The sequence below is a fragment of the Chrysemys picta genome, chromosome 5 (genome assembly GCF_011386835.1).
Source record: "Chrysemys picta bellii isolate R12L10 chromosome 5, ASM1138683v2, whole genome shotgun sequence".
NCBI classification, from domain to species: domain Eukaryota; kingdom Metazoa; phylum Chordata; order Testudines; family Emydidae; genus Chrysemys; species Chrysemys picta.
Genome location: NC_088795.1, coordinates 80,601,385 through 80,615,613, shown reverse-complemented (window position 1 = coordinate 80,615,613; position 14,229 = coordinate 80,601,385). Strand labels below are relative to the sequence as shown.

The 14,229-nt window shown below is 41.2% G+C and overlaps 1 protein-coding gene across 3 annotated transcripts in view; it reads left to right on the top strand.

The window, feature by feature from the left end:
• Window positions 1-12,321, top strand: part of DCTD (dCMP deaminase) — a 31,521-nt gene extending 19,200 nt beyond the window's left edge. For all 3 annotated transcript variants that reach the window (XM_005281935.5, XM_005281933.5, XM_065596695.1), the window contains 3 exons: window positions 4,680-4,796; window positions 8,350-8,446; window positions 10,961-12,321. In XM_005281935.5, the coding sequence (XP_005281992.2) occupies window positions 4,680-4,796; window positions 8,350-8,446; window positions 10,961-11,039 (293 nt within the window). In that variant the 3' untranslated portion in view covers window positions 11,040-12,321. The remainder of the gene's footprint in view (window positions 1-4,679; window positions 4,797-8,349; window positions 8,447-10,960) is intronic.
• Window positions 12,322-14,229: the final 1,908 nt, after the last annotated feature.

Sequence of the window (14,229 nt, the reverse complement as noted above, 5' to 3'; positions counted from 1 at the left end):
AATTTGCTAAAATTAAGTTTGTCACTAGAAAATGTTCTTTGTATTCGTTTTGTTTGTAACCATACCTTTCTTTCCTCTTGCTTAGTGTTACTTAAATCTCTGTTCTTCGTTAATAAACTTATTCTTAGTTTTATTGTAAACCATCTTAGCGCAGTTATTCTTCAATATAAGTGTGAGTCCTCAACTAAACTAACAAACTGGTGTGTGCACTGTCTCTTCGGAGGCTGCAAACTTAACTTCTGTGAGTGTCCAGCGAGAGAGAGTGGATGCTACAGGGAGACATCTGGGGAACTGGGGTACACTGATTGTTACCTGCAAAGCAAGCATTGGCCTGGAAGAATCTCAAGGAGTTTGGTGTGGCTAGGAGCTGACACACAGTGTAATTGTCTGCAAAGCTCACTTTTGCTGAGGCTCTGGGGTAATACACTGCTTACAGTTCTAGGTGTAGTGAGCAGAATGTCAGTCACATGACCACTACATGCATATCACCTACATCTGCATTTATGGTGCCTCCAGGTCTGGTTCAGCACGGCCTTCACTTTGAGCAGGGGCTCCTTGAACAGGAAGGTCTCACTTCCATAGAACATGCTGACATCCTTCACCTGGTGGGACTTCAAAGAATTTGAGAGAGTTATTTTTATTCCTTCACTACTTACAAAGACACTCATCATAAATATATCTCTAGGACGGGGAGCACGTCTTGATGACCAGACAGCCCAAGGTTCCCGCGGGAATCCAGGCTGCGTATCAACCTGCTTGAGCTTTGGGCAGTCCACGAGGCTTTCAGAACATTTCTATTTACTCTCTGGTCCATGCACATTCAGGTCAAATCAGACAACATGTCTACTGTCTATTATATTTATATGTGAGCGACAAGGCAGGTGAGGTAATAGCATCTATTGGACCAACTTCTGTTGGAAAGTACAAGCTTGTGAGCATCACAGGCTCTTTGGGTTTCAAGAAGGAAATCGGTGTGTCTGAGCTAAATAAAAGTTGGGCCAGATTGTTAAGCATAAAGGGTTAACACGTGGGGGGGATCACTTAAAATGAAGCGGGCAATTAAGGGTTAGCAAGCAGTGGGATGTGTCTACAAACTGATCTAATGAGCCATAAAACCTTGGTCTCTGAGTCCATGTTTTTTAGTGTCCAGCAGAGTTATGAATTTAAGTTACCAGGCTCACTTGTTATGCAGGATTTATGCAGGTGTCCTTTTGTGGATGAGTACTGAGAGGTCAGATACAAAGTGATTGTTTGCCCACAGGTGATAGTGTTTTTGTCTTATCATTTTCCTGTGTGAGTTAATTTGAGAGCATAGTGATTATCTGATTTCAGTTGTTGAGGCATTTGATACATTGGATGATATACACCACATGCTGTAATAGGCATCTGTAGAACCCATGAATTTTGAAAGGTGTGTTGGGAGGGTGGGTATTGATCATTGTAGTAGCGGAGATACGTATGCAGGTTTTGCAGCTGTTCTGGTAGGGTCTGGTGCTGGTTTGAGTTTGTGTTCTGGTCGGTGGGGACCTTGCCTCTGAAGATCTTGGTGAGGTTGGGGGAATTTTAGAAGGCCATGTGTGGAGGGATGCTCAGTCTTTACCCATTCCACTACTGCAAGGTTCCTGAAGGATATCATAAGGACATTCCTTCCCGTTCTAAACCATGGCAGCTGAACCTTGTCCTCTCTATAGAGAGCCCTGCGTGGATACAAAAATGTGGATCCGCATCCGATCCAAATCCACAAGAATCAGCTTGTATCCAACCTGTGATCCGCACTCCATCTTGGGAGGAGCATCTGTGTGCAGGCATATGTACTGTATATAGGATCTCAAAGGTGGGGAAGCAGCTGTCTGCAGCTCATAGCCTATGAAGCTGCTGCCCCACCTTTGAGATCCTATATTCTCTCTCCCCTGTATACAGAGAAAGCGGCAGTCATAGGTCAAGACAGGGAGCAAAATCCCCCATGCTCCTGTCCTGGTGGTTTAAGCAGCCAAGCAATTTAGGAAACCTCTCCTGATGTCATTGCCATATCACATCAGTTGTAGAGGGAGACAGCTGCTTCTGCAAAGTAAGTATGCATGCAGAGAGGGAATATAGGATCTGGAAGGTGGGGAAGCAGCCTTCTAGGCTTTGAGCTGCAGACAGCTGCTTTCCCACTTTTTGAGATCCTATAAAGCAGATATCTGCAGATTTGTAGGGTTCTGCCTCTCTGTGCTTATAAGACCACCATTTGAGCCTTTGACCTCCTGTTCTCTTCTTCACCTATTCATGAACGTTGCCTTCCAGACAGTCAATTACCTCCACTAGTGGCGGGCGGAGAGGGAGGGAAGCTTGGGGCCTTTGTAATGGACCTGACAGGCACAGTTTTTCACAAGGACAAAGTGTTTTTGCACCTACATCTCAAATTCATCCCTAAAGTTTTCTGAATTTCACATTAACCAGCCTATTTACCTTCTAGTGTCTTATCCGAAGCCTTACCATGGCATGGAGGCAGGGGTGCCAGAACCATTGTAGAAGGGTGTGTGTGTGTGGGGCCACTAGTGCCAGAACTAGGGGCCTGGGGGCCATGCCCCCCACTTTTTAACATAGGTGTAGTTGGGGGGGGGGGACAGGCAGCGTTACCCCCCCCCCCAACTGCAAGCCTCAGGCAGGTGCAAAGCAGCGCTGGCAGGGGCTGAGCTTTGCAGCAGCATTGTCTTCTCCCCACCCCCCATACTTCAAGCCTTGGCAGGCATGTAGCGGCAGGATGCCTGCTCAAAACTTGCAGTTTGGGGGGTGGGGAAATGCCATCCCCTGTCTCCCAAAACTAAAGTGTCAATATCACTTTTCACACAAACTTAGCCCCAATTTTCCACACTTACTTTTGTGCTGCTGCTGCAGCCTTAAGGCTGTCAGCCAGAACCTCACTGTCATCTCTGGGTGCGGGATTGAGGGAAGGGCGGAAGGAGAATACGGGCGGCCTCCCAGTGAGTGAGTGGGGACAGGGGAGGCGAGTCCAAGCCAAGGTGGCGGGGCTCAGGCTAACAGCCTTAGGGGTGGATGGTCCAGCTGTCCCTTTTATCCCCTCCCCCCTGCCTCTTGGTGTACACAGCCCTTCTGCACCAGCCCCCAATCACCCAGGGCTGACAGCTGGAACCCTTTTTAAAAAAAGGGAAAATCACAGCTCACACCTCCCAGTAGTTTGAGAACCAGCACTGTGAAATTGATAAGACAGACAACAGCCAATCTACAGAATGCAGTGTCTACATAGACGTTGCGTTGCCCTAACCACACCAACATAAGCCCTATGCCTCTTGTGGAGATGGAGTAGTCATGTCAATATAGTGAGGCACTTACATCAGTGGGACAAGGCTGTAGTGTGTACACTGACATAATTAAGTCAACTTAAGATGTTTTACGTCAACCTGACTGTGTAGTGTAGACCAGGCCTGAGATTCTTGGCATGGCATAAATACTTGCCTCATTGTTGTAACTGTACGCTATCCAGTGAATTTGTAATGTCAAAATGGCTGAGAACTTAAATACTGGACAGTAACAGACTAGAACCCCGAGATGATTCAGTCTGGTGACATTCTGAACAAAAGGATCTCTTAACCCTGCTTATAGCTGTTTCCATTACTTCACACTGACTCTACAGCCATAATAGGCTTCAGACCCACAGAATGGCATTTCTGGAATTCTATCTATATAATAAGTTGGTGATCTCAGTCCTTTTCCTAGTCATCAGGTATCTGAATCTCAAAATCCACTATTGTTCTTGATATTACTTAGCAGGGGGTACTCTGCTAGAACTGCCATCTAATTCATCTATCCAGTATTTTATATTGCACACATCCCTGCACTGCCCAGGGGCCTTAAATGATTGAATGTCCAGGGAGACTGAAATATACTCCAGTTTGAAAGACATTAAATACCCTCTTGATGTGTCCAGTATGAGAATTTAGACCTATAGATGTGGTCTGTTCTTAAGAGCTGAGGCACGTTGGTGGAATGGTACAGTGAAGCTGCTGCCTTTGCTATATCTGTGCTTTAGAGAAATAGAGGACTTTGTTTTTTCATTCAAGAAATCTGGCATCTTTTCATGATCAGTATACTCACTTAACATTAAAGATAAGGACATTCTTATGGTTATGAGTATCTCTTGTGTATTCGCAGGGTGAGAGAATCATGCAGCAAAGCTGAGCAGTTCTGACACCCTGAGGACAGAACTGCTCGTTTTTACTTCATGATTCTCCTGCCCTTAAGAGTGCACATAGCACTTGTGTAGCCATAAGAATGTTCCTATCTGTGCATGTAAACAATAAATGAGCTGTTTTATATTGGCAATTAGATACTCTAGAGAGTTGTGAAGCTGTGAGATACTGCCATGCTTAGGGTGGTTGAAGACCAAGTAGTTTCAGCCCTAGAGCTTCATTGCCTACTATAGGTGCTAGGAAATGGCAATGCTAATGTGCTTAATGATTTCATTCCTAATCAGCAGTCTGGTCAGAACAATTGACCTTCATTAATCTTGGTATTTCTGGTTTAATTTTTTTCTTTTCCCTCTATAATGAACAAGTCAGGTTATTTGACTTTGAAAGAATGCAAGCAGTTACCTCTTAACACTTAGTTAATTTTAGATTGACTCATTTTAATGAACAGTATTATGAATATTTTTCTTCTACTTTTTTTAAATTCAGTGTGCCATGCTGAATTGAATGCCATTATGAACAAAAACTCAGCTGATGTGAAAGGTTGCAGCATGTATGTTGCCTTGTTTCCATGTAATGAATGTGCAAAGCTCATCATCCAGGCAGGTAAGGAGCAACGATGCCAGCTTGATTTGTCAGAGTTGCAGCACTGCTTGCTCATCAGTACCTAATAACAGATTGATTTGATTTTAAATTGCTGTTGTTTAGATCTAAATTAATTGCACTATCAACTTCATAAGATACTTCTTGTGTTTTTGCATTTGAGTGGTGCCAAGTTTTTCCAGTACTAATTGCATCCTCTGTGATTCTTAGCATGTTTTTAATTTAGGTTTACAACTTCTTAGACCAGGAGCTGCCAAAGAACAGCACAGGCATTGCATATCATTACTGTCACTTTACTGTGCTCTGACACACAGTATAGAGTATGGGGAAAAGAAATAAACTTCTGCCTGACACAATGTCTGTTGGGAGTATATATACATGAAATTTTAATTTGAATGTAATACATAGTAGATATCTTAAGATTTTAAAATATCTTTGCTCATAAATGTCATAAGACTTCTATGATCCTACTTTAATTATATCTTTCATTACAATTGTTATAAATCTACACCACTGCAGCAAGTGTGCTGGCCTGAATCTTTTGCCTTTTTTTTTTTTTTTTTCAGATTATTAGGTGTAACTGCAGTAGACTTTGGTTCTATAAAACTCCCTGTCTAAATTCCTAAAACTCTGAGTTAGCAAAATGTGTGTTTATAAAGGGGTTATCTCTTGAGAGAGCAGAAGGTGAAAGTTAATGGGGAGATATTTTACAGGGTATAGGGATTCCGGGACTGACTGAACTATAGTCAGACCTCATGTAGTGAAATCTCATCAAAGTCGGGGAGGATGTAAAATATGGATGAAGATACCCAAGGTAGAACCCTTCGTCCTGCCTTTGGTCCATCTTTCTATACATACCCAGGAAGGTTAGGGAATGTTGGTGTTTGGGATGCTAGAAGATATACCTTTTGATGTATTACTTGGGTATGATATAGTGTAAGCTTAAGCCAAAATCCTGATCTTTTCCCTGTACAAACAAAAGACTGACTGGTATCAGGCCATAAGAGTGAGTGAAGCTGTCATCCAAAATGTGAATGGAGAGGCTAGGATGGAAAGGGGCGGGGGCAGTATAATTTCCACCTACTTGTGACAATAGGGACAGGCTCTTAAGGTGAAGCTACATGTGCAGCATCTGTGAACAAGTGTATAAAGTGAAGGACCTCTATCCATTTCTGCACGGTAGATGACAGTCACACAGGCCCACATGTAAATTCTCTGAAGCCTGACTCTGACTAGGAACGCTAGCTCACTGCCTACCCTTACCAAGGAAACTGAGACAGAGCTGAGCATTGCTGTAGCCAAGATCACAAATAGAAGTGGGTGAAACTAAGTCACAGGTGAAAAGTGCTGTATATCCAAACTTCACTGAGAGAAGGGACACTGAGACTGGTAAAGAATGCTGCTAACCATATGGTACCCACCAGATCAGGAGGGAGGGGGAAAAGACATTTGTTCCTTCATCTATAACTGCATAATGATTCATAAAAATGTAAATTGACCTGAGGCAGATGGGAGGAAGCGCTGGTTGCCTCACTCCAACACGTGGGGGGAAAAGAGGGACTCCACAGCCATCAGAGAGTGCAAACCCAGAGAGCAAGGATGCAGTCCACTGCCTCTCCTCACCATGGAATCCAGGGTATCATCCAATGGGACTAGGACTTCTAGCACACTTGGGGGCAGGGCAGAGAATGGAATTTGGCTTTGGGGAAAAATTTGTGGATTCTCCCCGGGGAGAAGTGAACACCCCATATACCAGTGGCACTAAGTGTCCGTGTGGATCCTGCTGCCATGCACTAAAAGTCCCTTAATGTGATTTAATCTGTCCTGCTTTGAAACAGGAGTAGATTAGAGTGCAATAAGGAACTTTTAGTGCATGGCAGCAAGGTCCTCAGATACTTAGTGCATGGCAGGCTTAGTGTGGAATAGATTTACAGCCATGCTTCCTGCAAACTGAGTGTTCATATAGACAAAGCCCTGCATGTGACCAGGTCAGTGAGGGAAAATTATTCTATATTGGGTAATAAGACTTCTTCCTTGATGCATTAATCTGATTTATGTTGGGGCTGTTAGAAAAACAAACAAGGAACTAATTCAATGGCTTCACAAATAAGTGCATCTAGATATATGTTAGAAAGACAAGAGGACCCAAATTTTAGTTTCAGAGATCCTATAACTTGTGTCCCATATGCTGTGAATGTTGTTTGGTGATTCTGGGATCTACCAGATAAAAGGACTTCAAAGTTAAAAAGTCTGATTCGGATGAAGGTGGGGTACTTATAAGAAGCTGCCTGGGGGCAGGATGATACAGAGACAGATTTTGGGGAGGAGTCTAAAGAAATTGGGCCTTTCCAGATCTAGGGAATGGTAAGCATTAAGGAAAAGCAAGCATAGCATTTAGGTTGGCTAATTGTTTTTAAGATGCATTTTTTTCCTGTAGTGATTTTTCTTCTAAATAAATGATACTCTGCTTTGGTTGTTGATTACCACTGTCATTGTCCTGGAGGAAAAAGAACTGCAAGGTGTTTGACCTCTCAGGTGATCATGGTTGACACAGAAGTCTGCACTCCAGTACTTGGTTTGAGAGCAGGAGAATCACATGGTTCCATTCTGAGACCTGGGGGTAGAGGGGCACACAGAAAGACCAGGAGGGGGAAGGAGTAAATGTGACATTGATGATCAGGATTCTAGAAGAATCAAATTAATCCATAGTTAATGCGTTCCGAACTTTACAGGGATTGAAACTGGGGTGAAAAAGAACTAATGGTGTTTTGAATCCAAACCAAGATGTACTCATTTGTGACACCAAAATAAGATTCCACTCAGATTTGCAGCTCTTCACAATATGGTTGTTCATTTACTTTGTGCTTTGATCAGTAGTTTAATCGTTAAGTGTTAATAGTTATAATTAGGGAGGCATTTTAACAGAGAAAATGTGGTAGCCATTGAAAAATTTGTAATCACTCCTGGTTCTGCCTCTTCATTTCTCCTCCGACATATTTAAGACAAGAGTAGTTAATTAAGAGCTGGGGCACAGTCAGTTACCCATATGTAGGACATGTATTTGAAAAATAGGGATTTTTTGAAAGGGGGCTGGAGACTTGAGATTTTAAGTTGCTGCCTGGCTTAATTGTGATGAGTCATATTGGTTTGTACAAAGGCTAAGTGAAAAATTTCCATCAAAATTGTTCTTGATGGAAAACTGAGTTTTCAACTAAATGAAAATTTTCACAGAAAGTGCATGCTTTCCATGGAAAACTTCAGCTCTTTGTTTAACAACAAAAAAAAGCCACCCATATACTTTTGAAAAGTTCAGTTTTTCAGGGAAAATTTCAACTTTTTATTTTCACCAAAAATTTTCCATGGGGAGGCTATTTTCTGAACAGCTCTATATTGTACTGATCCATTCTTAAGGTATAATTTATAATACATTTTCATGTGATGTGGCACCTAGAGTGTATCGATAGGTGCTCTTTTTAGCCTTGTATACATCTAAATTTTCCCCTACCATATTTATTTCTGCTTGTAATTGTAGCATGTCTCTTCATAATATTTCTAGGTATAAAAGAAGTTATTTTTATGTCTGACAAATACCATGATAGCCCTGAAATGACAGCTGCCCGGCGCCTGTTTGATTTAGCTGGAATTATATACAGGTAAGACAGAGCCTTGACTGGTGGTTGACTTTTAAATGTGAAAATGAAGAAATTGCTGTATGAGGAAGATAACCTTTAGGCAAAAGCTTTATTGTCTCCTTATGTTATGTAACTTGTGTGGTACAGTTAATTCTCTTACAAAAACTCCCATGCAGATTTAGTACCAGTCAATTCAGCACCTTTGAAAGTCTGGTCCCTGGAGAACAGCAGCAGATGCTGTCCAATCTCGTGGGACTTGGGAGTGACCTGCCTTCTCGTCCTAATGTTCATTCAATCCTTGGCCTTTCTCCTGAGACTGCCATCAAGATTGCCCATTGGGGTGGTGGTTTCTGGTGTGTGTACTCATAGGAGCTGGACTGGAACCACCAATTCATTTTATGTAGACCATGGAGTCCTGTTGGAAGGGTAATAATCTTCTGTCACAACCAGTCTGAGCTGGAGTTAAACCAGCTTGTGAGGGCAGGACTCACCACCTCGGCGCCTCCTGCTGGCCATGCTGGGAATTTAACTCTTGGTTGCCAGTGCACCTTTCCCTAGTGGTGTTTCACCACCATCACTTCTGCTCCACCTCTAAGATGCGCATCGCTCCCCAGAATGTGGCATCCTCTTTTGGGCCACCCACTCCACTTTCTCCCTCCTTCGCGGGAATTGGCTGTCTCTAGTCCATCCACTTTCTGCTGCGGCCTACTGTCTAGCCCCTCACCTCAAGGTGTAAACTGCAGTCTGAATACTGGCCACCCCTCTGTGACAGGTGGGGGGAAGAGGGGTCTGGGCCCACTCGCTACTCCAGGCCCTAGCCCAGGGACCCTTTAGCCAGCGGCCACGTGCTGCCACTCCTCCAACTCCCACTGTCTATTTCCCTGGGCCACTTCCCCATAGCCCTAGTACCTTCCTGGCCCTTTGTATCAGGGGCCTCAGGCTGGAGCTCCCTGTTGCTCCCCTGACCCTGCCCAACACTGCATTATCTAAGGTACACCTCTAAGGCAGCCAGTCCTCCTCTCTTGCATTCCAGGGAGAGATTGCCCCAGCTCTGTTGAGCAGCCCTTTGTATATGGTCCTCCCTGGCCCGATTGGCTGCTCCAACAAACCTTCTGCTGATTGGCTCTCTACATGCCCTCCTCCCATTGGTTGGGTTTTCTGCAGCCTCTCTGAGGACTGCTTTAACCCTCCATCTACCTGTGTGGGGCAGTCACCCCACCACACAGCTACATAGGGTAAGAGGTTCTCGTATAATCATTTATCAGTCCCTATCACCCTCTGGTCTTCCACAGTCTGCTTTCTTAAAGGAAAAGAATAAAACCTGGAATATCTGTCCTGAACTAATGAGAATCTGAATGATCTGTTGAGTAGATTTTTTTTTTTTTTTTTTAAGAGTAGTGACAGAGATATCTCAAGATAATCTGTTTGACAGCTAGTTTGATACCAATAACATGCTATGGGTGTGACTAATTACTCAGTCATGGGGAGACTTTAAAATTCCAAAAAGTTTTACAATATTAATATAAAACCTTCTTAAATTTTACAAATACTGCAATTCTGACAGAGAAAATTTTAGGATGAAAGCTACCTGCTGGGCTAAGAAACACCCATGAACAAGTACAGCAGTATTTAAAATTCACTTTTAAAGTCCATGTATTTCCTGCCACTAAAGCTACTTGGCTAAGTAAGGCATAAATCATTCCGTTACAAGTGAAATCTTACCACAGTTTCCCCATGGTGAATGTTGTTACTTGCTTTTTCAGACTGCTGGTCTGGACAAAATGGGCATCATAATCCTTCAAGGTTTCAACAACATATCCTTTACTGTGTTTACTGTTTTCACCTCTTGTATTGATTATTAAGGATACAGGTTGTACTTAATGAATCTCTGGAACTGAATTGTGGAGCCTAATAAGACACTAAATTCACACCATTTGCATAATTCTTTGTTTATTCGTAGATTGTAAATTATATATTCAGTCCCCAAATACCTTCCTTGCTAATTGCAATAGCAGATGCTCTAATGGTGTAAAAGGATGCATTTTGTGGCAATATTAATTTTACAATTCTAAAGTTATAATTTTTAAATTATTCCTTCTTAACCATTTTAGTTATTTCTTGTATGATGCATAATGCAATCTATTCCCTTTGCTCAAAAACTATTGAAGTAAACTTTTAAAGTTTGCTGTGAAAACTTGGCAGAAAAGAAAAGAGATCAAATTTTGCAGAAAAACTGGTAACATGATGCCACCTCCTGCAGCTAAGTTGTTAGAAATCCTTTGACTCCTGGGTAATTTATGAACTCCAATAGCTGAAGAACATACAGACTAAACAACCCCATGTGTCTTTTTGTCTTAGTCTTTCTTGTCCGGGTTTCTCTCTGTATGGTGCACTATAATTGGCTCCTATAGAGATAAAACGCTAAGTGAATCCAAGGAAATTTTTTTTCTTTAAAAAATTTAGTTGGAGCCAAAGCAAACAAAATATTTAACTACTCACTGGCTAATATCTATCCATATTTTTTCTTATTTTCAGGAAATTCAAACCAAAGTGCAATAAGATCATCATTGACTTTGATTCAATTAACGGCAGACCGAGTCAAAAGCCTCTGTGAGTTACGTCTCATTAAATCTCTAGAAGATTGTGATTATCCTTTTCTGAGAAGCTGCTAATGCCTTTCATCTTGAAGTTACACATAACTTTTTAATAGCCACTACAGCTAAAGTAGACATCTGAAGAATGTAAGGCCTGAAATTTTTCTCTGTCAGCCTTGTCATACAGAATCTACATCTAAACTTTTTGGTTGCTGCATTTTTTTTTTCAAGCCTGCTTTAAAATCTAGAACTATATAGAGGAAACATAGTACTGCATATGTACTACAAGAAAATGGTTTTGATTCTTACTATGTCCATCATGTGCTCTATTAAATGGAGTCAGAATCATTGTAGACAGTCTAACAGTAGTATTTATTGTAGGCAATAGCATGCTGGAAAACCTCACTTACATATATGGATGTGTCCTTATTGAACGCAGGGAACTAAATAGCTAATACACATGAAGTGTAAGAGGAGATGTCCATGCAAATATTGATATTCAATCTACAGTAGCACTAGAATATTCTTGTTAAAAAGTTACAACGATTAGATTAAAATATTGTGGTGTCAAACTATACTGTTGCAATGTACTTTTATTTGCAGACGTGATAGTGATTTTACTTTTAATTGCTGTCTTACATTGTAATATATGGCGTGTGTATGTGTTTTTTAGTTATGTTTGGAGAATTTTCTGTGTTGGATTCAGTTTAGAGAGGCTTTAAATTCTTTTCCCCAAGACACCTTGAACTTAATGGGGGCTAAGTGAATAAATCATTGGACTTTCACCTATGGGACCTTATTTGGAGTTGATTTTCTTGCCTAAAAGGAAGTTAGTTTATTGGTCTAAGTTTCTACTAGACAATCCAACACAGTTCAATCTCAGAATTAACCTGTAAAGTAATTGAATCATTTCTTGTCCTCAGAGAGAAACAAGAGATATTCAACCCATGTTGAGGTTGTCTATGCCAAAAGTAGTAATTGTGGTTTTAGCTTGTTTCTTAATGCTGGCACAGTGTCTTCATTTTCACAAATGTTGTCTAAAATAATATCCTTTTTAATTTTATTTTGAGGTTTGGGAATAGATTTGAATGCCTTTTCTTTAATTTGATTTTTTTAAAATTAAATATGCCTAATGGCTTTGTTTAGAAGATGTTTTTATCCCAGAGGTAATCATATTTTTTTTAAATATGGTTATATTTCAGTAAGCTTTTATTTTTTCTGTAAAGGCTTTCTGTTCCATATTTTGGGACATTATGTAATTTGGCTTCCTACCAGTACTATTAAAGTATTATTAAAATCTGCTATGCTGAAGTAGATTCATTATTATAATATTACAGCATGTGCTAGACTCCAGAGTGCTGCTGTTTTTGCAATCATATGCAAAGCATATTTTGTACATTTGTGATGTCATTACATAAAATGTAAAGTTCAAAAACCACTTGGCCCCTAAAGGGACATTATGGTGTAATGGTAAGATGTCAGTCATTTCCCTTACTCCCTCCAACTTTCATAATTGTTTCCCACCTGAAATTTGGTCTGAAGTCGAGGTCTTTTTATGTGCTAATTTTGAGGTTGATTGGACTGACTATTTGAGAATCTAAAAATTTACTTTCTGATTTTCCTACCCCCACCTCAGTTCTCAAACGGCTTGTACTAGGAGCTCCATGTTTATTTCAGTATGTCTGTAAGAGATGTAATGTAAAGGGGTATGTCAGATTATCCTGGGTTGATAATTGGGGGAAAATTTCTTGTAGCTACTGCAACAATGAATTTTTGAATGTTAAAATGCAATTGTTGCAAATATCACTAGGAGTTCTCTATATCTCATGAACAACATATTTATTGTTCTTCAGTGTCTGGAGCATGTCAAACAGAAGAGACCTAATACTGACAAAATGATCTTTAAAAAAAAAAAAAGTTGAGCTCCATTTCAGAGTGAATAAATGGTCTGAAGAATGACTTTTCTCTTGCACATCTTTTACAGTATCTGCTGTTATCCCTCCATTTTTAAAACAGAACATTTTGACATCAAGAAATTCTTAGTCTAGGAATAGTTTAGTTTTTCGTAGTCAAAACATTTAAATTTGAATCACCATGTAATAGGATGGGAAGTTCTTGGGACGTCTGTAGGAGAATAGGCCTCTTCTGCTGAGTCACTATAATGTAAGATGTTAGAACTCTGTATAAAGCTTGCAGAGTAATTTCAGCTTATTCATGTTGACAGGTAGGTCCTAGGAGCTCAAAGCCAGCTCCATATAAAAGGGGATAGAAAGAGCAAAAGGCAGATTGGAAGGATGCTACAAAAGCCAAGCTGAAGAGAGAGCTTAGTCTGAGAAGTTAATGTGCTGTTTAACAGTAAAGGCAAACCCAAAAGAGACATTTAGACCATATCAAGTTTGTTTTGTATCCTATTTGGAGTAGGATGGATACTTGCTTGCAGTCCTCTAATCCAGAAGGAAATACATTTGTAATCACAACATGAAATATCTCCTTTGACTTCCAAATAAAAAATAGTTGTGCCAATTATAAACCATATGCTCCTGAGGGAATTCTGCGCAGGTGCAGAATTCATATACCCTGCAGATTTTTTTGTTTCCCCACAGAATAATAGATTCTGACAGGGAAGCCACGAGAGGGGTCATGCGCCCCTCCCTGGCAGCAGTCCTGAATGGGCACATGGTTTTGGGCATCGGGAGTAAGAACCCCTTGATAATCCTTCACGTGGGAACAAATGACACGGCTAGGTTCTCGTTAGAGAGAATCAAGGGAGATTATGCCAGGCTGTGGAAGACACTTAAGGAGATAGAGGCTCAGATTATCTTTAGTGGGATTCTGCCTGTTCCTAGGGAAGGGCAGCAAAGGGCTGATAGGATTGTTAGAATAAATAGTTGGCTAAGGGAGTGGTGCTATAAGGAGGGCTTTGGGATGTATGGCCACTGGGAGGCTTTCGGGGACAGACAGCTGTTCTCGCGGGATGGACTTCACCTGAGTAGGGAAGGAAATAGACTTCTGGGAGGGAGGCTGGCTCATCTTATCAAAAGAGCTTTAAACTAGGAAGTTTGGGGAGACGGTTGGGAGATGTACAGTTAATCTCCACGCCAGATTCCAACATTGAAAAAGTGAGTGAGATAAGAGGAGATATAGCCGGGGAGATGAGATTGGACACAAGAAGGATAAGGGGGAAGGACACAAAGAGGCCTGTAACATATA